This window comes from Eubalaena glacialis, chromosome 2 (assembly GCF_028564815.1).
Source record: "Eubalaena glacialis isolate mEubGla1 chromosome 2, mEubGla1.1.hap2.+ XY, whole genome shotgun sequence".
Classification (NCBI taxonomy): Eukaryota; Metazoa; Chordata; class Mammalia; order Artiodactyla; family Balaenidae; genus Eubalaena; species Eubalaena glacialis.
Genome location: NC_083717.1, coordinates 58,106,861 through 58,130,642, shown reverse-complemented (window position 1 = coordinate 58,130,642; position 23,782 = coordinate 58,106,861). Strand labels below are relative to the sequence as shown.

Below are 23,782 nucleotides of genomic sequence, written 5' to 3'. Positions count from 1 at the left end.
TGGAGATAATAACAATATCAGTGGTTTCCAAGAGTCAGGCGAGGGAGTGATGAATAGAGCAGAGAGACTTTTTAGGGCAGTGAAACTACTCTGAATGATACTTAAATGATAGATATGTGTCATTATACATTTGTCCAAACTCATAGAATATACAACGCCAAGAGTGAACCATAATGTAAACTATGGACTTTGGTTGGTAATGATGTGTCTGTGTAGGTTCATTGGTTGTAATGATTCTAGCACTTCGGTTGGGGGGAGGCGGTGTTGATAATGAGGGAGGCTATGTGTGTGGGGGCAGGTGAATTGCTGTACCTTCCCTTTAGTTTTGCCGTGAATCTAAAACTGCTCTAAAAAATAAAGTAAAAAAAAGCTGAGATAACTCTTGCTAGTAAACTTACTGTACAAGAAATACTAAAGGGAATCCTTTAGGTGAAATGAAAGGTCAGTAGACAGTAACTTGTATCCACATGAATAATAAATAAAGAGCACCAGTAAGGTAACTACTTACGTAAATATAAAAGACAGTATAAATCTGTGTTTTGTTTATCACTTTTTTCTTCCTATTTGACTTGAAAGGCAACCCAGTAAAGCAATAACTATAAATACGTGTTGATGTGCATAATATATATAAAGTTTGTGTGGTATAAAGAAAGCGGGGAGAGAAAGCAGAGCTACAGAGGAGCAGAGTTTTTGTGTAATATTTATTTAAGTTAATATCAATCCAAACAGGATTGTAATAAATTGTTAATTGTAATCCCCAGGAAAAATAGCTCAAAAAATATATGGTAAATGAAATGACAAGGAGATTAAAATGGTAGTCTAGAAGGTTTTGATTTAACACATCAGAAGGCAATAAGAGAGGGATTCAGGTAGAGGGAACCACATAAGACATTGAAACAAATAGCAAAATGTGAACATAAATCCTACTTTTATCAGAAATTACATTAAATTTAAATAGTTAAACATTCCAACTGAAAGACAGAGATTGACAGAATGGGTTAAAAAAAAAATGATCTGACTATATGTCTCTACAGGAGATACTCTAGATTCCAAGATGTAAATACACTATCATTTGAATTGCTTTTGCCCTATAGATAAGGTATTGTCTTTCTCTTGCTGTTTCAAAGGTTTTTTCATTGTGTTTAACTTCTGGAAGTTTGACTCTGATGTATCTTGGTAGGGATTTCTTTAGATTTATCCTGTTTGGGGTTTGCTCACTTCTTGAATCTATAGATTGTGTCTCATCAAATTTGGGAAGTGTCAGCCATTATTTCTTCATGTACTTTTTTAGTTTCACCTTCTTTTTCATCTAAGACTCCAATTATACAATTATTAGATATTTTATTTTAGTCCCATAGGTCCCAGAAGCTCTGTTCATTTTTTAATTTTTTAGTTTTTTTCTCTGTTTTTCAAATTGGGTAATTTCTATTGTTCTATCTCCCAGTTCACTCATTCTTTGACCATTCTGCTGTTGAGCCCCTCCATTCAGTTATTTAGGTTATTTTGTTTTTCAGTTCTAAAATTTCCATTTGATTCTCCTGTATATCTTCTATTTCTCTGCTGAGACTTCCTATTTTTTCATTTATTTCTATCATGTTTGCAATTGCTATTTGGAGCATTTTTTGATGTCTGCTTTCAAATCTCTATCAGATAATTCTAACGTCTCTTGGTCGTCATCTTGTTGACATCCATTGATTGTCTTTTTTTTTAAATTCAGTTTTAGATCTTCCTGGCTCTTTGTCTGGTAAGTGATTTTCAATAGGAACCTAAACTTATTTTGTTATGAGACTCTGGGTCTTATTTAAAATCTCTGTTTAAATAGGTGGGACCTTGGGAAACTCCTCCTGAGGGCAGAGGGGTAGGTGAGACTTGTGGCATGAGGTTGGTCAGGGGAGGTTAGGGAAGGTAAGGTAAGGGCAGGTAAGAAGAGGTTAGAGAGTGACTCATTCTGATACTCCATGAAAGTTCTTGAACTAGATTATAAGATGTCAAGAGGGTACTTCCTTCCCCAGGAATCTCTCCTTATTTCATAACCTAAGCCTCTCTAATAACCTGTATCTATGGAATCCAGGTTAGGGCAAATGCATTACTTCATTAAACTGAACAGAAACTGGTGGTTGTTCTAGATGATAATGAATATAAAAGTAGGTGCAGATTAATTTTGATCTACAAGTGAGACTGTGATCATCTATAGTCTGGGGTGAGGAGGTGGGGGGTTGTGGGATAAAAATTCAGCTGTAGCTGTTGTGTAGATATAAGCTCAGGCATCCCCTACATTGCGTACTTTCTTCCTGTCTCCCAGCCACCCCAGAGTTTATAATGAAAATATTGTCCCTGACATGTTAAGTGGCTCACACTTAACCAAAGGTCATTTATGAAACAAGGAATGACTTGGGAACTTTATGCAAACTATGTAATCACCTGCATTATGAAAAAGTTCCCGAAGTAATTCCCTTCCTGATTTGGTGATAGGAACATTTTTCTTGTTAATTGTTTTTCTCTGTTTTTCAAATTGGGTAATTTCTATTGTTCTATCTCCCAGTTCATCCTGTCATATCAAGGGCATATACCATAAATATGATTTGTCATTGTTGATGTTGACCTTCATCTTATGACTTTAGGTAGGTCAGGCCTCTCCACTGTACAGTTACTCTTTTTCCTCCCTGTCTATACTGTAGTTTTTGCAAGGAAGTCGCTCTGTGCAGCCCACATTTAAGTAGTGGGGAGGTAAGCTCCATCTCCTTAAAAAGTGGAATATCTACATAAATTATTTGGAGTTCCTCTGCATGAGAGATTTGTCTATTTTCTCCCTTTTATTTATTCAATTATTTATTTATGGCAGTGTGGACTCATGGATATTTATCTTATACTCTGGTTGTAATTCAGTACTACTTTATGAATTTTGTTTCTCAAATTGTTCCAGCTTTGGCCACCTGGGTACTTGTTCTGTTTGTTCCTGTGACCCTTTGATGTATCCTCGTCATTGTGAATTTATGTATTTATTTTTTGACCACTTTCTTACTTCCTGGCACTCGATGCTCCATGTCATCTTGTTTATTTCCTGCCCAACACCTGGAGTCAGCTGTTTCTCAAGGACGCCTGATTCTTTTTACTGGAGAAAGATCAGGAAACAAAATCTGGGTGCTTGGTGTGTGTGTTCATTGCTCCTGGGGCATGTTTCTAGGCCCTCTAAATTGATGGAGTAAGGGACAGGTGTATGTATACAGTATGTATACTAATGCATGTATATGCACATATCTATGGTATTTCTATATATAACACTGGAATCTATATTAAGCTAAACGTGAATTCTGCCTTATGTCTCCAACTCTAATCCATTACCATATAGGTAATTCTAACCTCCTCCCACCCCAGTGGTGAGAAATCTGACTCCCACGATCTTCCACCCACTTGCATAATTGTTCAATCCCAGTATACATGCAGTGGTTTTAGAATTGTTAGGCCAGACCTCTATGGAGAACAGCTTCATCACCTAGAGTGCAGTGCTAGTGTACGGTGCCTTACAGACTCCCTTATTTTGGAATTTACTTAGGTCAGCACCCTTTCCCTCCAACTCCGTCAGGGAGGTTCATACTTGTGATGTATTTAGATCCATTTCTCACATTTTGCATTCCATCCTGGATCCTCTGACTTCCTAAATGATTTTCTTTTAAATTTGCATACATTAAGGTTTACTCTTTGTGCTCTACAGTTATATGGGTTTTGACAAATGCTTTATGTCTTGTGTTCACTATTGCAATATCATACAAAATTGTTTCCCTGCTCTAAAAATCCCCTGTGCTCCATCTATTCATCCGTATAACCTCACACACAGCACAACTGATCATCTGTTTACCAGCCCTAGTTTTGCAGTGTCTTATAATTGAAATCATACGGTATGTTGCCTTTTCAGCCTGGCTTCTTTCACTTAGCAATATATGTTTAAGGTTTATCTATATCTTCCGTGGTTTGATAGCTTATTTCATTTTATCCCTGAATAGTAGTAGTTCATTATATGGAGGTAACACAGTTTGTTTATCCATTCATCTACTGTAGGACATCTTGGTTGCTTCCAGGTTTTGGCAGTTGTGAATAAACTGGCCATAAACATTAACATGAAGGCTTTTGTGTGGATAAAAATTTTCAAACCATTGAGTAAATATCTAGGAGTGCATTTGTCAGATAGTCTGGTGATACTACGTTTAGTTTTCTAAGAAACTGCCAAACTCTCTTCCAGACAGGCACACCATTTTGCATTCCCACCAGCAGTAAATGAGAGTTCTTGCTGCTCCACATCCTCTCAGCAATTGGTATTGTCAGTTTTTTAGATATTAATCATTCTAATAGGTGTGTGGCAGTATCTCACTGTTTTAATTTGTAATTCCTTAATGACATGTTGAGCATCTTTTTGTATGCTTTTTTACCATCTGTGTTTCTTTGTTGTTCAGGTATCTGTTCACATCTTTTGCCTATTTTTTAGTTAGGTTGTTTGTTTTCTTATTGTTGACTTTTCTCCCAATATTTCAGATCCAAGTCCTTTATCAGAGATGTTATTTTGAGAAACTGTCTCCCAGTCTGTGGTTTGTTTTTTCATTCTGGTAACTGTCTTTTACAAAGCAGTTTTTAAGCTTAATAAAATCCAACCTAGCAATTTTAATTATTTTATTTTTTGCATGGATCATCGTCCCTTTGGCATTGTATCCAAAAACTCATCACCAAGCCTCAGATCACACATATGTTATCCTATGTTTTCTTCTAGTTTTACATTTAGTCTTATGATCCATTTAGATTTTACTTCTGTGATAGGTATTAGGTCCATGTCTATTTTTCTAGGTATTTATCCTGCTTGGTGTTCCCTCACTTTCCAGAATGCGTGATTTGTGTCTGTCATTAATTTTGGAAAGTTCTCAGCCATTATTACTTCGATTATTCATCTGCTCTGCTCCTTCTTCTTCTGGTAACCCAACTATATAAAGTTATACATTTTGAAATCATCCCAGAGTTATTGGATGGTCTATTTTTTTCATTCTTTTTCCTTTTTTGCATTTCAGTTTCAGAAGTTTCTATGACATATTTTCAAGCATACTGATTCTTTCCCTGGTTGTGTCCAGTCTAATCATGAGACCATCAAAAGCTTTTTTTTCTTTAATTTAAAAATGTTTACATTTAATAGAATTTTGTATATTTTGGACAAAATATATTCAAATTGCATACAGGCATTCTTTATTTCTGTTATGGTGTTTTTGATTCCTAGTATTTCCTTTAGAGTCTTCCTTAGAGTTTCCATATTCCTGCTGACATTACCCATCTGTTCTTTTATTCTTTTGTTGTTGTTGTTTGTTTATTTGTTTTTGTTTTTGTTTTTAACATCTTTATTGGAGTATAATTGCTTTACAATGGTGTGTTAGTTTCTGCTTTATAACAAGTGAATCAGCTATATGTATACATATATCCCCATATCTCCTCCCCCTTGCATCTCCCTCCTACAATCCCTATCCCACCCCTCTAGGTGGACACAAAGTACTGAGCTGATCTCCCTGTGCTATGCAGCTGCTTCCCACTAGCTATCTATTTTACATTTGGCAGTGTATATATGTCCATGCCACTCTCACACTTCATCCCAGCTTAACCTTCCCCTTCCCCATGTCCTCAAGTCCATTCTCTACGTCTGCGTCTTTATTCCTGTCCTGCCCTTAGGTTCTTCAGAACCTTTTTTTTGGGGGGGCGGAATTCCATATATATGTGTTAACATACGGTATTTGTTTTTCTCTTTCTGACTTACTTCACTCTGTATGACAGACTCTAGGTCCATCCAACTCACTACAAATAACTCAATTTCGTTTCTTTTTATGGTTGAGTAATATTCCATTGTATATATGTGCCACACCTTTATCCATTCATCTGTCGATGGACACTTAGGTTGCTTCCATGTCCTGGCTATTGTAAATAGAGCTGCAATGAACATTGTGGTACATGACTCTTTTTGAATTCTGGTTTTCTCAGGGTATATGCCCAGGAGTGGATTGCTGGGTGATATGGTAGTTCTATATTTAGTTTTTTAAGGGACCTCCATACTGTTCTCCATAGTGGCTGTATCAATTTACATTCCCACCAACAGTGCAAGAGGGTTCCTTTTCTCCACACCCTCTCCAGCATTTATTGTTTGTAGATTTTTTGATGATGACCATTCTGACTGGTGTGAGGTGATACCTCATTGTAGTTTTGATTTGCATTTCTCTAATAATTAGTGATGTTGAGCATCCTTTCAGGGGTTTGTTGGCAATCTGTATATCTTTGGAGAAATGTCTATTTAGGTCTTCTGCCCATTTTCGGATTGGGTTGTTTGTTTTTTTGATATTGAGCTGCATGAGCTGTTTGTATATTTTGGAGATTAATCCTCTGTCAGTTGCTTCGTTTGCAAATATTTTCTCCCATCCTGAGGGTTGTCTTTTCGTCTTGTTTATGGTTTCCTTTGCTGTGCAAAAGCTTTTAAGTTTCATTAGGTCCCATTTGTTTATTTTTGTTTTTATTTTTATTTCTCTAGGAGGTGGGTCAAAAAAGATCTTGCTATCATTTATGTCATAGAGTGTTCTGCCTATGTTTTCCTCTAAGAGTTTCATAGTCTCTGGCTTTACACTTAGGTCTTTAATCCATTTTGAGTTTATTTTTGTGTATGGTGTTAGGGATTGTTCTAATTTCATTCTTTTACATGTAGCCGTCCAGCTTTCCCAGCACCACTTATTGAAGAGGCTGTCTTTTCTCCATTGTATATTCTTGCCTCCTTTATCAAAGATAAAGTGAACATATGTGCGTGGGTTTATCTCTGGGCTTTCTATCCTGTTCCATTGATCTATATTTCTGCTTTTGTGCCAGTACCATACTGTCTTGATTACTGTAGCTTTGTAATATAGGCTGAAGACCGGGAGCCTGATTCCTCCAGCTCCATTTTTCGTTCTCAAGATTGCTTTGGCAATTCGGGGTCTTTTGTGTTTCCATACAAATTGTGAAATTTTTTGTTCTAGTTCTGTGAAAAATGCCATTGGTAGTTTGATAGGGATGGCATTGAATCTGTAGATTGCTTTGGGTAGTATAGTCATTTTCACATTGTTGATTCTTCCAATCTAAGAACATGGTATATCTCTGCATCTGTTTCTATCATCTTTAATTTCTTTTATCAGTGTCCTATAGTTTTCTGCATACAACTCTTTAGTCTCCTTAGGTAGGTTTATTCCTAGGTATTTATTGTTTTTGTTGCAGTGGTAAATGGGAGTGTTTCCTTAATTTCTCTTTCAGATTTTTCATCGTTAGTGTATAGGAATGCAAGAGATTTCTGTGCATTAATTTTGTATCCAGCTACTTTACCAAGTTCATTGATTAGCTCTAGTAGTTTTCTGGTAGCATCTTTAGGATTCTCTATGTATAGTATCATGTCATCTGCAAACAGTGACAGTTTTCTTCTTTTGTGATTTGGACTCCTTTTATTTCTTTTTCGTCTCTGATTGCTGTGGGTAAAACTTCCAAAACTATGTTGAATAATAGTGGTGAGAGTGGGCAACCTTGTCTTGTTCCTGATCTTAGTGGAAATGTTTTCAGTTTTTCACCATTGAGAACGATGTTGGCTGTGGGTTTGTCATATATGGCCTTTATTATGTTGAGTTAAGTTCCCTCTTTGCCTACTTTATGGAGGTTTGTTATCATAAATGGGTATTGAATTTTGTTGAAAGCTTTTTCTGCATCTATTGAGATTATCATCTGGTTCTTCTGCTTCACTTTGTTAATATGGTGTATCACATTGACTGATTTGCATATATAGAAGAATCCGTGCATTACTGGGATAAACCCCACGTGATCATGGTGTATGATCCTTTTAATGTGCTGTTGGATTCTGTTTGCTCGTATTTTGTTGAGGATTTCTGCATCTATGTTCATCAGTGATACTGGCCTGTAGTTTTCTTTTTTTGTGACATGTTTGTCTGGTTTTGGTATCAGGGTGATGGTGGCCTCATAGAATGAGTTTGGGAGTGTTCCTCCCTCTACTATATTTTGGGAGAGTTTGATAAGGATAGGTGTTAGCTCTTCTGTAAATGTTTGATAGAATTTGCCTGTGAATCCATCTGGTCCTGGGCTTTTATTTGTTGGAAGATTTTTAATCACAGTTTCAATTTCAGTGCTTGTGATTGGTCTGTTCATATTTTCTATTTCTTCCTGGTTCAGTCTTGGAAGGTTGTGCTTTTCTAAGAATTTGTCCATTTCTTCCAAGTTGTCCATTTTATTGGCATATAGTTCCTTGTAGTAATCTCTCATGATCCTTTGTATTTCTGCAGTGTCAGTTGTTACTTCTTTTTCATTTCTAATTCTATTGATGTGACTCTTCTCCCTTTTTTTCTTGATGAGTCTGGCTAATGGTTTAACAATTTTGTTTATCTTCTCAAAGAACCAGCTTTAAGTGTTATTGATGTTTGCTATTGTTTCCTTCATTTCTTTTTCATTTATTTCTAATCTGATGTTTATGATTTCTTTCCTTCTGCTAACTTTGGGGTTTTTTGGTTCTTCTTTCTCTAATTGCTTTAGGTATAAGGTTAGGTTGTTTATTTGAGATTTTTCTTGTTTCTTGAGGTAGGATTGTATTGCTATAAACTTCCCTCTTAGAACTGCTTTGCTGCAACCCATAGGTTTTGGGTCATCGTGTTTTCCTTGTCATTTGTTTCTAGTATTTTTTGATTTCCTCTTTGATTTCTTCAGTGATCTCTTGGTCATTTAGTAGTGTATTGTTTAGCCTTCTTATCTTTGTATTTTTTACTGGTTTTTTCCTGTCATTGATATCTAGTCTCATAGCATTGTGGTCAGAAAAGATACTTGATATGATTTCAATTTTCTTAAATTTACCAAGGCTTGATTTGTGACCCAAGATATGATCTGTCCTGGAGAATGTTCCATGAGCACTTGAGAAGAAAGTGTATTCTGTTGTTTATGGATGGAATGTCCTATAAATATCAATTAAGTCCATCTTGTTTAATGTATGATTTAAAGCTTGTGTTTCCTTATTTATTTTCATTTTCGTTGATTTGTCCATTGGTGAAAGTGGGGTTGTAACGTCCCCTACTAATATTGTGTTACTGTCGATTTCCCCTTTTATGGCTGTTAGCATTTGCCTTATGTATTGAGGTGCTCCTATTGTTGGGTGCATAAATATTTACAATTGTTACATCTTCTTCTTGGATTGATCCCTTGATCATTATGTAGTCTCCTTCTCTGTCCCTTGTAATAGTCTTATTTTAAAGTCTATTTTGTCTGATATGAGAATGCTACTCTAGCTTTCACTTGATTTCCATTTGCATGGAATATGTTTTTCCATCCCATCACTTTCAGTCTGTATGTGTCCCTAGGTCTGAAGTGGGTATCTTGTAGACAACATATATACGGGTCTTGTTTTTGTATCCGTTCAGCCAGTCTATGTCCTTTGGTTGGAGCATTTAATCCATTTATATTTAAGGTAATTATCGATGCGTATGTTCCTATTACCATTAATCGTTTTGGGTTTGTTATTGTATGTCTTTTCCTTCTCTTGTGTTTCCTGGCTAGAGAAGTTCCTTTAGTATTCATTGTAAATCTGGTTGGTGGTTTGAATTCTCTTAGCTTTTGTTTGTCTGTAAAGGTTTTAATTTCTCCATCAAATCTGAATGAGATTCTTGCTGGGTAGAGTAATCTTGGTTGTAATTTTTTCCCTTTCATCACTTTAAATATGTCCTGCCCACTCCCTTCTGGCTTGCAGAGTTTCTGCTGAAAGATCAACTGTTAACCTTATGGGGATTCTGTTGTATGTTATTTGTTGCTTTTCCCCTGCTACTTTTAATATTTTTTCTTTGTACTTAATTTTTGATAGTTTGATTAATTTGTGTCTTGGCGTGTTTCTCCTTGGATTTATCCTGTATGGGACTCTCTGTGCTTCCTGGACTTGATTGACTATTTCCTTTCCCATATTAGGGAAGTTTTCAAGTATAATCACTTTAAATATTTTCTCAGTCCATTTCTTTTTCTCTTCTTCTTCTGGGATAATTTGAATGTTGGTGCGTTTAACGTTGTCCCAGAGGTCTCTGAGACTGTCCTCAATTCTTTTCTTTCTCTTTTCTTTCTTCTGCTCTGCGGTAGTTATTTCCACTATTTTATCTTCCAGGTCACTTATCCGTTCTTCTGCCTCAGTTATTCTGCTATTGATTCCTTCTAGAGAATTTTTAATTTCATTTATTGTGTTGTTCATCATTTGTTTGCTCTTTTAGTTCTTCTAGGTCCTTGTTGAACGTTTCTTGTATTTTCTCCATTCTATTTCCAAGATCTACTATCATTACTCTGAATTCTTTTTCAAGTAGACTGCCTCTTTCCTCTTCATTTGTTAGGTCTGGTGGATTTTTACCTTGCTCCTTCATCTGCTGCGTATTTCTCTGTCTTCTCATGTTGTTTAACTTACTGTGTTTGGGGTCTCCTTTTCGCAGGCTGCATGTTCATAGTTCCCATTGTTTTTGGTGCCTGCTCCCAGTGGGTAATGTTGGTACAGTGGGTTGTGTAGGCTTCCTGGTGGAGGGGACTGGTGCCTGTGTTCTGGTGGATGAGGCTCGACCTTGTCATTCTGGTGGGCAGGACCGCATTCGGTGGTGTGTTTTGGGGTGTCTGTGAACTTATTATGATTTTAGGCAGCCTCTCTGCTAATGGGTGGGTTTGTGTTCCTGTCTTGCTAGTAGTTTGGCATAGGGTGTCCAGCACTGTAGCTTGCTGGTTATTGAGTGGAGCTGAGTCTTAGTGTTGAGATGGAGATTTCTGGGAGAGCTTTCGCTGTTTGATATTACTTGGGGCCGGGACATCTCTGGTGATCCAATGTTCTGAACTCGGCTCTCCCACCTCAGAGGCTCAGGCCTGACACCCGGCTGGAGCACCAAGACCCTGTCAGCCACATGGCTCAGAAGAAAAGGGAGGGAAAAAAATTAAAAAAAAATAAAATAAAATAAAGTTCTTAAAAGAAAAAATAAAGAAATTATTAAAAATTTAAAAAATTAAAAAGTAATAAAAAAAGGAATAAAGAAGAGAGCAACCAAACCAAAAAACAAATCCACCAATGATAACAAGTGCTAAAAACTATACTAAAAAAAAATATGGACAGACAGACCCCTAGGACAAATGGCAAAAGCAAAGCTATACAGATAAAATCACACAAAGAAGCATACACACACACAACTCACAAAAAGAAAAAGAAAATATATATATATAAACAAAAAATGGAAGAGAGCAGTCCAATCAATAAACAAATCTACCAGTGATATTAAGCTCTAAATACTAAACTAAGATAAACGTAAAACCAGAAATAATTTAGATGTAGATAGCAAACCCCAAGTCTACAATTGCTCCGAACGTCCACTGACTCAATTTTGGGATGATTCGTTGTCTATTCAGGTATTCCACAGGTACAGGGTACATCAAGTTGACTGTGGATATTTAATCCACTGTTCCTGAGGCTGCATGGAGAAATTTCCCTTTCTCGTCTTTGTTTGCATAGCTCCTGTGGTTCAGCTTGGGATTTGGCCCTGCCTGTGCGTGTAGGTTACCTGAGGACATCTGTTCCCCGCCCAGACAGGATGGGCTTAAAGTAGCAGCTGATTTGGGGCTCTGGCTCACTTAAGCTGGGGCGTGGGAGGGGTATGGACTGCAGGGTGAGCCTGCGGTGGCAGAGGCCGGCGTGACGTTGCAACAGCCTGAAGCATGTCATGTGCTTTCCCCGGGAAGTTGTCCCTCGATCACGGGACCCTGGCAGTGGCAGGCTCCAGAGGCTCCAGGGAGGGGAGGTGTGGATAGTGAACTGTGCTTGCACACAGGCTTCTTGGTGGCTGCAGCAGCAGTCTGAGCATCTCATGCCCATCTCTGGGGTCCACGCTGATAGCCGTGGATCACGCTCATCTTTGGAGCTCCTTTAAGTGGTGCTCTGAATCCCCTCTTGTCGTGCACCCTGAAATAATGGTCTCTTGCCTCTTAGGCAGTTCCAGACATTTTCCCGGACTCCCTTCTGGCTAGCTGTGGTGCACTAGCCTTCTTCAGGCTGTGTTCACGCAGCCAACCCCAGTCCTCTCCCTGGGATCTGAACTCCAAAGACCAGGCCTCAGCTCCCAGCCCCCACCCACCCTAGTGGGTGAGCAGACAAGCCTCTCAGGCTGGTGAGTGCTGGTCGGCACCGATCCTCTGTGTGGGAATCTCTTCGCTTTGCCCTCTGCACCCCTATTGCTGCGCTGTCCTCCGTGGCTCCAAAGCTTCCCCCCAGCCACCCCCATCTCCACCAGTGAAGGGGCTTCCTAGTGTATAGAAACTTTTCCTCCTTCACAGCTCCCTCCTAGAGGTGCAGGTCCTGTCCCTATTCTTTTGTCTCTGTTTTTTCTTTTTTCTTTTACCCTACCCAGGTACGCGGGGAGTTTCTTGCCTTTTGGGAAGTCTGAGGTCTTCTGCCAGTGTTCAGTAGGTGTTCTGTTGGAGTTGTTCCACACGTAGGTGTATTTTTGATATATTTGTGGGGAAGAAGATGATCTCCACTTCTTACTCCTCCGCCATCTTGAAGGTCCCCCCTACCCATCTGTTCTTGAATGTTGTTTCTTCTCTAGAGCCCTTTGACATATTGATCATATTATCTTAAATTTAGTGTTTGATAATCTCAACATCTGTGTCATATTACAGTCTTTTTCTGATGCTTGCTTTGTCTCTTCAGACATTTTTCTTGTCTTTTAGTTGCCTTGTAGTTGTTCTGTTATAAACCAGAAATATCCTATAAGGTAATAGGAATTGAAATAAATACACCTTTAATGTGAGAATTTATGTTAGTTTGGCTAGTAGTTGGGCTGTAATGTTTGCTGTAGCTTTCTGTGCCAGAGGTTTCAGATTCTTTTAGTGTCTGTTTTTGTCTCCTCTCTTGATTTTGGTCTTCGCTCAGTACCCCACCTCAGAGGGTGTCTTCAGCTTTTTCAGTGGTTCCCACTGCCCTTATTCTGGAGTGTTAGTGTGGTGGGATGACGTGGGGGAGGGGAAGTGTTCTATAGGTTCTGTAGTGTTAGGGTTAAATCTCAGCCTTTCAGTGGGCCTGTCTGTGCTCCTGGGCTGTGGCCTTCACAAGTGTTTCCCTCATATGATGGCTTTTGTCCCCTCCTTCGCATGGGACAGAAAGCCTCCAGGGCACTGATGTGGGAGGAATGGTGGAGATCAAGCTCTGGAAAGCTTGGAGAGTAGCCTTTGCTATGGAGAAGGCTTTGGGTGGCCTGTTTCCTAAGAGTTACTCCTTCCCTTCCTGTGCCAGAGTTACAAGGGGATCTTTCTTGCATATTTACATTGAGAACTTGGTGGGGCTCCTGGAGATGAAATCCATGAGAGTGTAGGGTGTCCCCAAGGTTGTGGCTCCCTCGAGGTTTCTTATTCTCACTCAAGTTTATCCTCAGCAAACAGAGACTCATCAAAATGACCATGTAGGTGTTACTGCAAGTTTATGGCTCTAGTAGCCTCTGCCCCAGGTAAGTAGATCTTGTCTATGACTCTGTGAATTCGCCTGTTTTCACATTTTGGTGTGGCACTTTACACTGCAACATCAAGCTCTCATGGGTCCAACCAAAGTCACTGATTTTCGGTATGTTCAGTTTTTTTTTTTTTCTTGCTATAAAAGCTTAATTCTAAGCTCTTTACATATAGGAGCTGAAAAAAACGATTAAACTTTGATTAGTTTTTGAGTCATATTTATCTTCTTGAGTAACTTGTTGAGCTTCCTTAAACTGAGGGTTAGTTCAGCAATTCTGGAAATTTCTCAGTCATTATTTCTTTAAATTTTCTCCTTCTGAAGCTTTTTAATTTTATTTTTTAGAAGATTATTTATTTATTTATTTATTTATTTATTTATTTATTTATTTATGGCTGTGTTGGGTCTTCTTTGCTGCCCGCGGGCTTTCTCTAGTTGCGGCGAGTGGGGGCTACTCTTCACTGTGGTGAGCGGGCTTCTCATTGTAGTGGCTTCTCTTGTTGTGGAGCATGGGCTCTAGGCACGTGGGCTTCAGTAGTTGTGGCACGTGGGCTCAGTAGTTGTGGCTTGCAGGCTCTAGAGCACAGGCTCAGTAGTTGTGGCTCACGGGCTTAGCTGCTCTGCGGCATGTGGGATCTTCCTGGACCAGGGATCAAACCCGTGTCCCCTGCACTGACGGGCAGATTCTTAACCACTGCACCACCAGTGCCCCTGACAGTATTCTTTTCGGTTTCCTATTGGATCTTTTGTTTTTGAAGATTTCTCTTCCATTTTTGTGAGCTTCCATTTGCGTTTAAGAAGGTATTTCTGTGATTTTCTCCAGCATTTCTAGGTGTTTGGTAGCAGGACAATGTTCAGGTCATGGATTTTACTGTTTTGCTAGAACCAGAAGTGTGTCTCCTGTGTGTGGTCCCAGGACACTTTCTGTTTCCCACATGCGTGTTCTCCGTTTCAGCTCAAGTTGTGCCCTCCTTGTGGCACTTCTGTGTCCACGTCCCTTATTGACTTAATCTCTTTGTGTTTTTCCTCTACACACTGTGGTTATCTCATGCCTTGCCTTCATGCCAGTAACTCAGTTTTCAGCTGGGTCTGTTTTATTTCTTTCTGGCTCTAATTTATTAGCCATGTAACCGTATTGTTCTGGTTCTCAGTTTATTTGTTTAGCTCTGCAGTCTCCCTTTTATTTCATTCAGGTATTTTATAATCTCATCTTTGAAATCATGTTTAATTTGATCCAAGGCTTTATTGAGTTATATAGTAGAAAGAATTCATGGGAAGCATGCTTGTCTTAATTGGGCTTTTTTCCAGATTATATTTTGTATTTTAGTTGTGTTTATCTGCTTGCCTTCTTTTCTTCCTTGCATTTGCTATTTTAAATTATTTATGTATTCATTCATTCATTCATTCATTGCCAAACTATGTTTGTGAATCTGTCATTCCAATGTTTTCATCTTGCCCATGCCTTATGAGGGTGTGTCTACTCATAGTTTTTAATTTTCTGTGCTATAATGGTGGTAATTTTTTTCATATATATTCTTTCCTTTTATGTGATCTTTATTTTTGCTTAATTTATTAAACCAATTAATTCTACATTGCTTGTAGAAATATTATAAATGTCAAATAACAAAAAAAGAAAACATTACTGCTTTCACTTCCGGGTCCTGCCTTCTTTCATGTATCTCATCCCTTTCCCTTCCCTTCGACCTTTTGAACCCACCTTGGCACCAGTTCCACACTGAGGGTTGTGTTGAGATCCCCTATCACTAGCTCCCGTCTTCAGAGGACCTCGTTTTGATGGGACTTTCCACAACCAGGTTCCCAAGAGAGTTTGTTGGAGAAGCCTGATGCTGAAGCTCCAGCACTGGTTTCCATGACCCAGGCATTTGTGGAGTCCAGCTCTGCGTGCAGTTGCTTACCTTGAGTCCTGCCAGAGATAACTTGTTATGTGTGCTGTGTTTGTGAAGGGGATGCTTAGACACTTATTCAGTCAGGATGATAGCTTCAGAATAAAGGGAAATTTATTGTTTCTGTCCAGAGAGAGTTCAGATGAAGCTTGAGTGATGGTTTACCAGTGTGACTGGAGTCCACCTCTTTCCCCCTCTCTCCTACATCCATAATCCCCCAGCCCCTCCACCCTTCCTCCACTTTCCAGCCCTGCTGACTCAAGATGGAGTCTCTTCTCTGGTTCTGCTCTCATGATCCATGCCCCAGGCTTCATTCTTCCAGATTTGGGTCCTCTTGGGGGAGACAGGGAGGCTCTTCCTCTAACAGAAGTGGAAAGAAGCCCTTTCAGTCCTAGTTAAAAGTGCACCCTCGAACCCCTTGCCCCTGCCTGGGGAGGCTGGGGCAGACTTTTCACACTGTACTCCCAAAACAGAGACTCTGAGCAACCCCCAAATGAGAACAGAGATGGGACCGGGCTCCTGGGTCCAAGAACCAGGAACGCCTTGTCTTAGGAACGCCAAGCCTGTACCAGCGGCTCTCAAACTTCTAAGCTTCCGGACCCCTCTACTCTCATAAAAGTTATTGCAGATCCCTGCCCCGCCCCCCTAGTTTTTTTATATGGGTTACATCTATCAATATTTATTACCATGTTTGAAATAAAAACTAAGAAAACATTTTCAAGTCCATGAATTCATTCAAAATAATAACCCCATGCCTTGTTACCATAACTAACACTTTAAGAAAAATAACTATATTTTCCCAGGAAAAACACATTTAGTGAGAAGAGTAGCATTGTTTTATATTTTTGCAAATCTCCTTAATGCCCAGCTTCGTAGAAGACAGCTGGATTCTCTGATCCGCTTCTGCGGTCAGTCTGCTGCATCGTATGTCACGTGGTCTCTGCAAAGCTCTACCAACCGTTCATGAGTAAATGAGGGTGAAATAGGCTGATAACTTCTCATGATTGTGAAAAAGGTGTGGCTTCACTGATCCTCTGGAGGCATCTCAGAAACTCAGAGGTTGCCAGCCTGTACATTGAGAATGTCTGTGCTGTACAGATGCCAAAGGGAATCATTTTCTGTGACCATCACCAAAGTGTTTCCTGAGGACGTTGGGAGCAGAGTCACCTGGCGGCTGAAACACTGGTGTTGAGTTATGAGATGAGAATAATAGTAGTACTGACTTCGTTGTGTGGTTGTCACAAGACTGTAATGAGTTTGAAAAAAAAGTGTGTGTGTGTGTGTGCATGTGTGTATATCACATTCAGAAGACTGCAAACTCTTTTAAGGTTTAACTGTGTTATTTTCAAATATCATTTACTGTTATCCTCTGTGGTGAAAATCATGGGCTTGTTCATCTTTTGCCCATTTTTCTGTTGGATTGTCTGCCTTTTTCTTATTGACTTTTAGGCATTTATTTCTTATTCTGGATATGAGTCTTCTCTCATCCCTAATATCTCGCTGACTCAGGGAAAATCACAGCCTCTCAATTTATTTTCCTGTAAAAACAGGACAAAAATGTGGTTAATGTAAAGATTAAATTAGATAAAAGAAGTGATCCTTGTTAAAAAAAAACAAACTGCAGAGTCTACATAAATAAAAATTTATGTTATCTAGCAACTTTCTCTGCAAACAAGAATTGAGACACAGATCTATTGTTACCTATTTTTTTTCTCAGCATTTACAGAAAAGCAAAGAAAAAGTATTGGGAGCTCTGCAAAATAATGTTGAATAATGTCACCCTGTAACTTCCAGAAGAATAATTGCTGCAGGTGTGTAGGATAGCACATCAGAATGGTTGTACTCTAAAACAGACACATGATTATTCTGGGAGGTTGATTTTAAAAAGCATGGCTACTTAAAGTGTACTTAAAAAATCCCTTTACTGAGGTATGACTGACATACAAAAAGCTATACGTGTTTAATCTACACAATATGACAAGTTTGGAGATAACCATACATTGTGAAACTCTCGGCACAATCTATGCCATAAACATACCCATCACCTCCCAAAGTTTCCTCCTGCCCTCTTTTTTATTTATTATAATTATTATTTCTGTGATAAGAACACCTAACATAAGATCTACCCTCTTAGCAAATGTTTAAGTCTACCCTACAGCATTATTAGTTACAGGCTCTGTGCCTCACAGGAGATCTCTGGGGCTCGTTCATCTTGCAGAACTGAAACTTTGCACCCTTGGACTAATACCTCTCATTTCCCACCCGGCCCCTGGCAGCCACCATTCTACTCTGTACTTCTGTGGGTCGGATTATTTTAGATTCTTTATACAAGTGGAATCGTGCAGTATCTATCCGTGTCTGGTTTCTTTCACTTAACGTAATGTGCTCCAGGTTCATCCACGCTGTCGCAAATAGCGGGATTTCCTTCTTCTTTGAGGCTGAATATATTCTGAAGTGCTCAGTTTGAAAAACAAAGAAGGGGTTGGCTTTGGGGGTGTTTTGTGCACTGGTCTGTGTGATTCCATGGCACCCAGGGGTCCTGTGTCTTCCTGTGAGATCCCAGGGTCAGCAAGGAGCCTGGGTCTTGTGGGGCAGCCATGTGTGTGTGTGTGTGTGAGAGAGAGAGAGAGAGAGAGCAACCACACAGTGACACACTAGAGCTGAGTCATATGTCACAGCCTGTGTGACTCTACTCTCGTCCCTCCTACACTGGGAGGCGGTAGGGGCAGCTATTGTCTCCCTATTTCTGAGAAGAGAACACTGAAACCACAGACACTGAGTGCCTGATAGGGGGCAGCTGATTGGAGCCCAGGGGGTTTTCTGGCAGCCAGGGTGGGCTCTGCTCCTGTGTGCTGTCCTGCCAGGTTGGGTCAGGGCTGTGATGGGCAAGCGGCTGCTGAGGGTCTGGAATCACTGGAACCCATGCCCGGATCCTGTGCTGTTTGTTCCCAGGGGGTTGTACCTGCTTATTTTTTAGAGCCCCTGGGCCAGGGTCTGGGGTCAGGGTTTGGAAGCCTCATCCCCCTCTCCCTCCCGAGAGTCCCAGTGTTGGACCCGTGTGCCTCCAGCCTGTGCCAGACGTGACTGCTGAGTTCAGCATCATTGGCTGGTTCCTGATTTCACACAAGCGTGAGAGCAGCACGGGGGTTGGTGGCCGGGGTGTCAGTGGAGGAGGACGAGGTGAGAGAGGAGAGAGCTTCCTCCCAGGGTGAGAATTGATTTCCACCTGACTTCAGTGTTTAGGACGTGCAGCCCCTGAGGCCATGCAGTTGAATGCAGAGGCGAAGACTCCCATCAGGAAGCAGGGCACCGTGGGTGGCAGGGTGGCGGGGACGAGGCTGGGAAGCTGTGGCAGGGGCACTGGGTGTGGGGGATCTGGCTCTGCAGACCTTGCAGGCCCTGGTCACCTGGCTTCGCCCTCAGGGGGCCAGCCCAGGGGTGGACCAGAAGGGTGGCCATCCTCTGTGCTTACAACTCAGGAACTGGTCGATAGGTCCCCTCTTTTTTTAAATGTAAAATAGATTTATTAAGCATTAAATGATGTTCAGCTAACTTTTTATCCTTGTGGATACATGTTAGGTCCCTTCTAAAGCAGCTGGACAATTGGCAGGAAGGTTCCTCCTTGGGTTGAATTGCACTCTGCTGTCCGAGGCCACAGGTCTGCCCAGGTTGCCGGCTCCCTCCCGGAGCCCCTGGGCTTGTGCTGGAGGAAGGAGGAGGGCGTGGGGCAGGGCAGGCGCTTGGGAGTTGAGGGGGGGAGCAAGATCTCGAAGGGTAGGGGTGCACACAGTGGGCGTGAGGGGTCGTGGCTTTGGTGTTGCAGGGTCATAGGGAGTAAAGGTGATGTCTTTTCCTCGGGATCCCATCCCCATCACTCTGGTGAAGTCCGTCTCCGTCATCCTCTGAAGGGGCTCTGTTCCTGTCCTCTGTGACTTGTCACCGTTTGTAATTATAGGTGTGTCATTGTCGAATTGTGTTATCCCACCCTCCACCCAGATTTTATATTCCATGAGCTCAGGGACCGTGTCTGTTCAGTTCCCACTGTGCATGTCAGGCTGGCATAATGCCCAAAACAGGAAGTGCTCCAGAAATATTTGTCAAATGAGTGAATGAATGAATGAGCAAATGAACACTTGGCTGGACTGTGGGTTGTAGAAAGGGCTGTGTGCTGCCCTAAGGACTTGAGACTGGATTCTTTGAGCAGTACAGCTGGAGGAGGGCAGAGAGCCTGTCTGGAGCTGAGCAGAGTTCAGACCCTGTGAGGGCCCTGCCTTCCATCAGCTCGGCTGCTGTGACCAAAGTACCATAGACTGAGTGGCTTAATGACACACATTTATTTCTCACAATTCTGGAGGCTGGGGAGTACAAGATCAAGGTACCTGCAGCTCTGATGTCTGGTGAGAGCCTGCTTCCTGGTTCATAGATGGCTGTTTTCTGGCTGGGTCTTCACATGGCAGAAGGGGTGAGGGAGCCTTCTGGGGTCCCTTTATTAAGGACAGTAATCCTGGTCATGAGGGTGAACCCACCCTCATGACCTAAACACCTTCCAAAGGCCCCATCTCCTAATACCATCCCCGCGCAGGGTAGGTTTCAACATAGGAAATTTGGGCAACACAAACATTCAGTCTTTGGGGGGAAGGACATACTTCACAAGGGGGTGGGAAGGAGGTGGGATGCCTTGTCACCATACAGACTGAGAGCTGAGACTCAGCCAGTGGGTGGCCCTGGGATGGGGGGGGTGTGAGGGGCCCACCGTGGGAACACAGACAGTAGCCTCTCTGTTGGTCCTGCAGGCTTTTCCCGCATCTCCGTGGAGGCTCCCCCACCCGCATTGCTGCTGCCTCCATTGGAGGCTGGCTGCTGCTTTGCGTTGATTACAGTTTGAAATGCCTGCTCAGTCCCATGCTGCCGCACACCACAGAAATCTCATTTCCCTCTAATGAGGTTTCAGCTAGCATGTTGGAAAGAAGAAAGCCTTTTAATTAGATTGGTCGTAATTGAACTCCCAAACCGCAGAAGCCTTTCTCTCAGAAGATAAAGACATGGATGCAATTAAAAGAAAGCCATGTGAATGTAACACTGGCTAATTTTAAGTCGATTAAAAACAGCTCCTTAATAAGTTGAGGCAAGGGACATATGTCCTATAAGAGTTTATCAGTGCTTTCAAATAGTACTGGAGATCGGACTGGAACTAGAGCCCTCTTGCAATTCAGATGCATGGCTCTGTCAGAGACTGTTCTCTCTGCACAGAGGGTGGAGAGAGGTTAGCTCCACAGCTTTTTCTACCAAAACCCCTGGCATGTGTTATTTTGAAAAAGGGGATGTATTTTTCTTGTAACAGAATTGGCAGCTTCTTCTGGACACAGCCCCTGGCCTGGGACCCTTGGGACTTGGTCCCCTGTCTTTCCCTAGGCAGCCTGATCCTCTTTGTGAGATTTACACCCGCCTTCCTGCCCCCAACTCTCACCTCTCAGAGGCACCCAGGGTGAGCTACTGGGGCAGGGGCATTGATGCATCAAAGAATCTCTGCCAGCTCCTTACACATTCAACACATTTGTATTTGAAGGAGAAGCAGCATCCATTTCTCACTTGTGTCCCTGCCCTGAGACCATGCCCCAGTAGATGGTGTTCTTTCTGCCACTGGGTCTGTTTTTGTGACTGCCATCAGGGAGCCAGGCCAGGTAGTTCCTGCTGGAGGGGCTTATGGCCTCAGCCTCTGGGTGTCTCAGCATTAATAAGTACTTTCTCCTGGAGAGGTGAAAATTGCTAATTTACAGAGTCTTTTAGGTGGGAATTGAACACAAAATACTGAACAGCGTTCTCAATAGAACTGTTGCATGAAATGGACTTGTTTGTCTCCGTGTGCACCGTGGCTTTTGCTAGGCCCTTTTGGGCTTTGCCAGCCATGCTAAAAAACCAGTTGCATCCCAGATGGGAAGGCCTCATGTTGATTAGCATCTTCTTTGGGTGCCCAGTGCAGGGGCAAAGCCGTGGTTGATCCGCTATCCGGAGCTTCCTGGAAAGAATGCAGACTTTGGCGCCCAGCTTGGAACCCACTCTCAGTTTGGAAATGTGGAAAGAGGGGCTGTTGACTCAGATCCAAGTGTGAATGGTTCCTTCATAAAGGAACCACCTTTCTGACCCTTAGTTTGCTCACCTGGACAGGATGTACCCTGCAGGTGTGTGTCAAGGGCCTGGGTGCTGCCAGGCTGATGGAGGATGGGAGGAAAGGCAGGCAGACCCTTGGGGCTCAGGGAGAAACGGGGCCCATGCAGCACTGTTAGCACAGGTGCCGCAGCTGTCACGGGGCGGGGCGGGGACTCCCTTTCCCGGGGGAGGGAAGCCTAAAATATTTCAATTTGCTTAAAATTATCCATTCTGCTAATAAACTTGACTTTAAAAGATTGGAATCTGCACCCAGTCTTATTTTTTAAGTATACAAATGATAAATAATGTGTAAGGAAAAATAAGATAAACCATTAGCAGGTATCATCTCGGGATGGTGGGGTTGCAGGGTTTTAATTTTCTTCTCTATACTTTTCCATCTTTTGTAAGAGCTCTGTAATGAATGTGTATTACTTCAGCATAAATAGAAAAGCTGCGCTCTGGGGAAATGCTGGAGTATATTTGGAAGTGCTCCATGAATTCTATTTTCCACACACGCCAACCGTCCTAACCATCAGATTGGTGCATGAATGAGGGTATCATTTCTTCTTATATAAATCATATAAACCATATTTTTGACTTTTTTTTTTTTTTCCTTTAAAGGATGAGAAGAACCAAGTGTTGACCACCAACATTTGGCTGCAAATGGTAAGTTGCGACTGTGGCTTCCTGCTCTTGATTCCACGATGCCTGTGCTGGAATCACAGTGAAGGTCCCGTAAGACAAGCCAGGACTGTCCTCCCTCCTTCACGTATGCAAACAGTGAACCAGACCACCCCACCTTTGCATGTCCTGCACTACACCCTGCAAGGCAGAAATATGCACAAGTCATAAGATGCAGGTCTGCATGTGCATGTCCACAGCCTGCACCCTAACTGGTCCCTAGGGCTCGGGAGTGCCTGCCCTGCTCCCCCTGGCTCCAGCCATGCACGTCTGAATGCGACAGAGTGACACCTAAGCCAGAGGCCTTCACACTTCCTGCTCCAGTGACCCCTGCAAGAATTTTGAGAAGCTGTATTTTTCATTCATGTATTTTAACCTCGACATCTAAAGTTCTAACCCCAGGTTAATTAACTACAAATTATGTTACTTCCATCCAATTGTAAATATGGACATTTAAAAATAAAACTGTCAGTCTCTATTTTAAATTGAATCTATTTAAATGCCACATAATTTGACGCCCATATCATTAATTTAAAAAAATACACAAACAAGCCCTTCTTTAACTGGTTGATATTTTACATAGTCCCATTTTCTCTCAGCACTTATATTTCTATTCCACTTTCCACACAGAATTTTATCCAAATGTGATATAACTTTATGTTTGAGACTCTTTTATTAATCATTCTGTCTTGGTTCTCTCAAATGTAAATATTTACATAAAAATTATTCCTTCAGAAAATAAGTGTTAAGAATTTTTCTTTTGGATCGATTTAGGATTATAGTGATTAATGGTACATAATTCCTCAAGGTGACAATAATTACACATTTTAATAAATAATTATTAAACATAAAAAATTGGAAATCTACCTCTTTACCAAAGAGGGGGCTTTGGAAGAGATTGGTTCAAGATGGCGGAGTAGAAGGACGTGCTCTCACTCCGTCTTGTGAGAACACCAGAATCACAACTAACTGCTGAACAGTCATCGACAGGAAGACACTGGAACTCACCAGAAAAGATACCCCACATCCAAAGACAAAGGAGAAGCCACAATGAGATGGTAGGAGGGGCACAATCACAATAAAATCAAATCCCATAACTGCTGGGTGGGTGACTCACAAAGTGGAGAACACATACCACAGAAGTCCACCCACTGGAGTGAAGGTTCTGAGCCTCACGTCAGGCTTCCAAACCTGGGCGTCTGGCAACAGGAGGAGGAATTCCTAGAGAATCAGACTTTGAAGGCTAGTGGGATTTGATTGCAGACTTCAACAGGACTGGGGGAAACAGAGACTCCACCCTTGGAGGGCACACACAAAGTAGTGTGTGCGTTGGGACCCAGGGAAAGGAGCAGTGACCCCGTAGGAGACTGAACCAGACCTACCTGCTGGTGTTGGAGGGTCTCCTGCAGAGGCGGGCGGGGGGGACTGTGGCTCACCGTTAGGACAAGGACACTGGCAGCAGAAGTTCTGGGAAGTACTCCTTGGTGTGCGCCCTCCCAGAGTCTGCCATTAGCCCCAC

At 41.6% G+C, this 23,782-nt stretch overlaps 1 protein-coding gene across 1 annotated transcript in view; it reads left to right on the top strand.

The window, feature by feature from the left end:
- The window catches only part of CHRNA7 (cholinergic receptor nicotinic alpha 7 subunit), a 127,967-nt gene that overhangs the window by 30,454 nt on the left and 73,731 nt on the right, over positions 1–23,782 (top strand). The window contains exon 3 of the mRNA XM_061181840.1: positions 22,204–22,248. Coding sequence (XP_061037823.1) covers positions 22,204–22,248 — 45 coding nt within the window. The remainder of the gene's footprint in view (positions 1–22,203; positions 22,249–23,782) is intronic.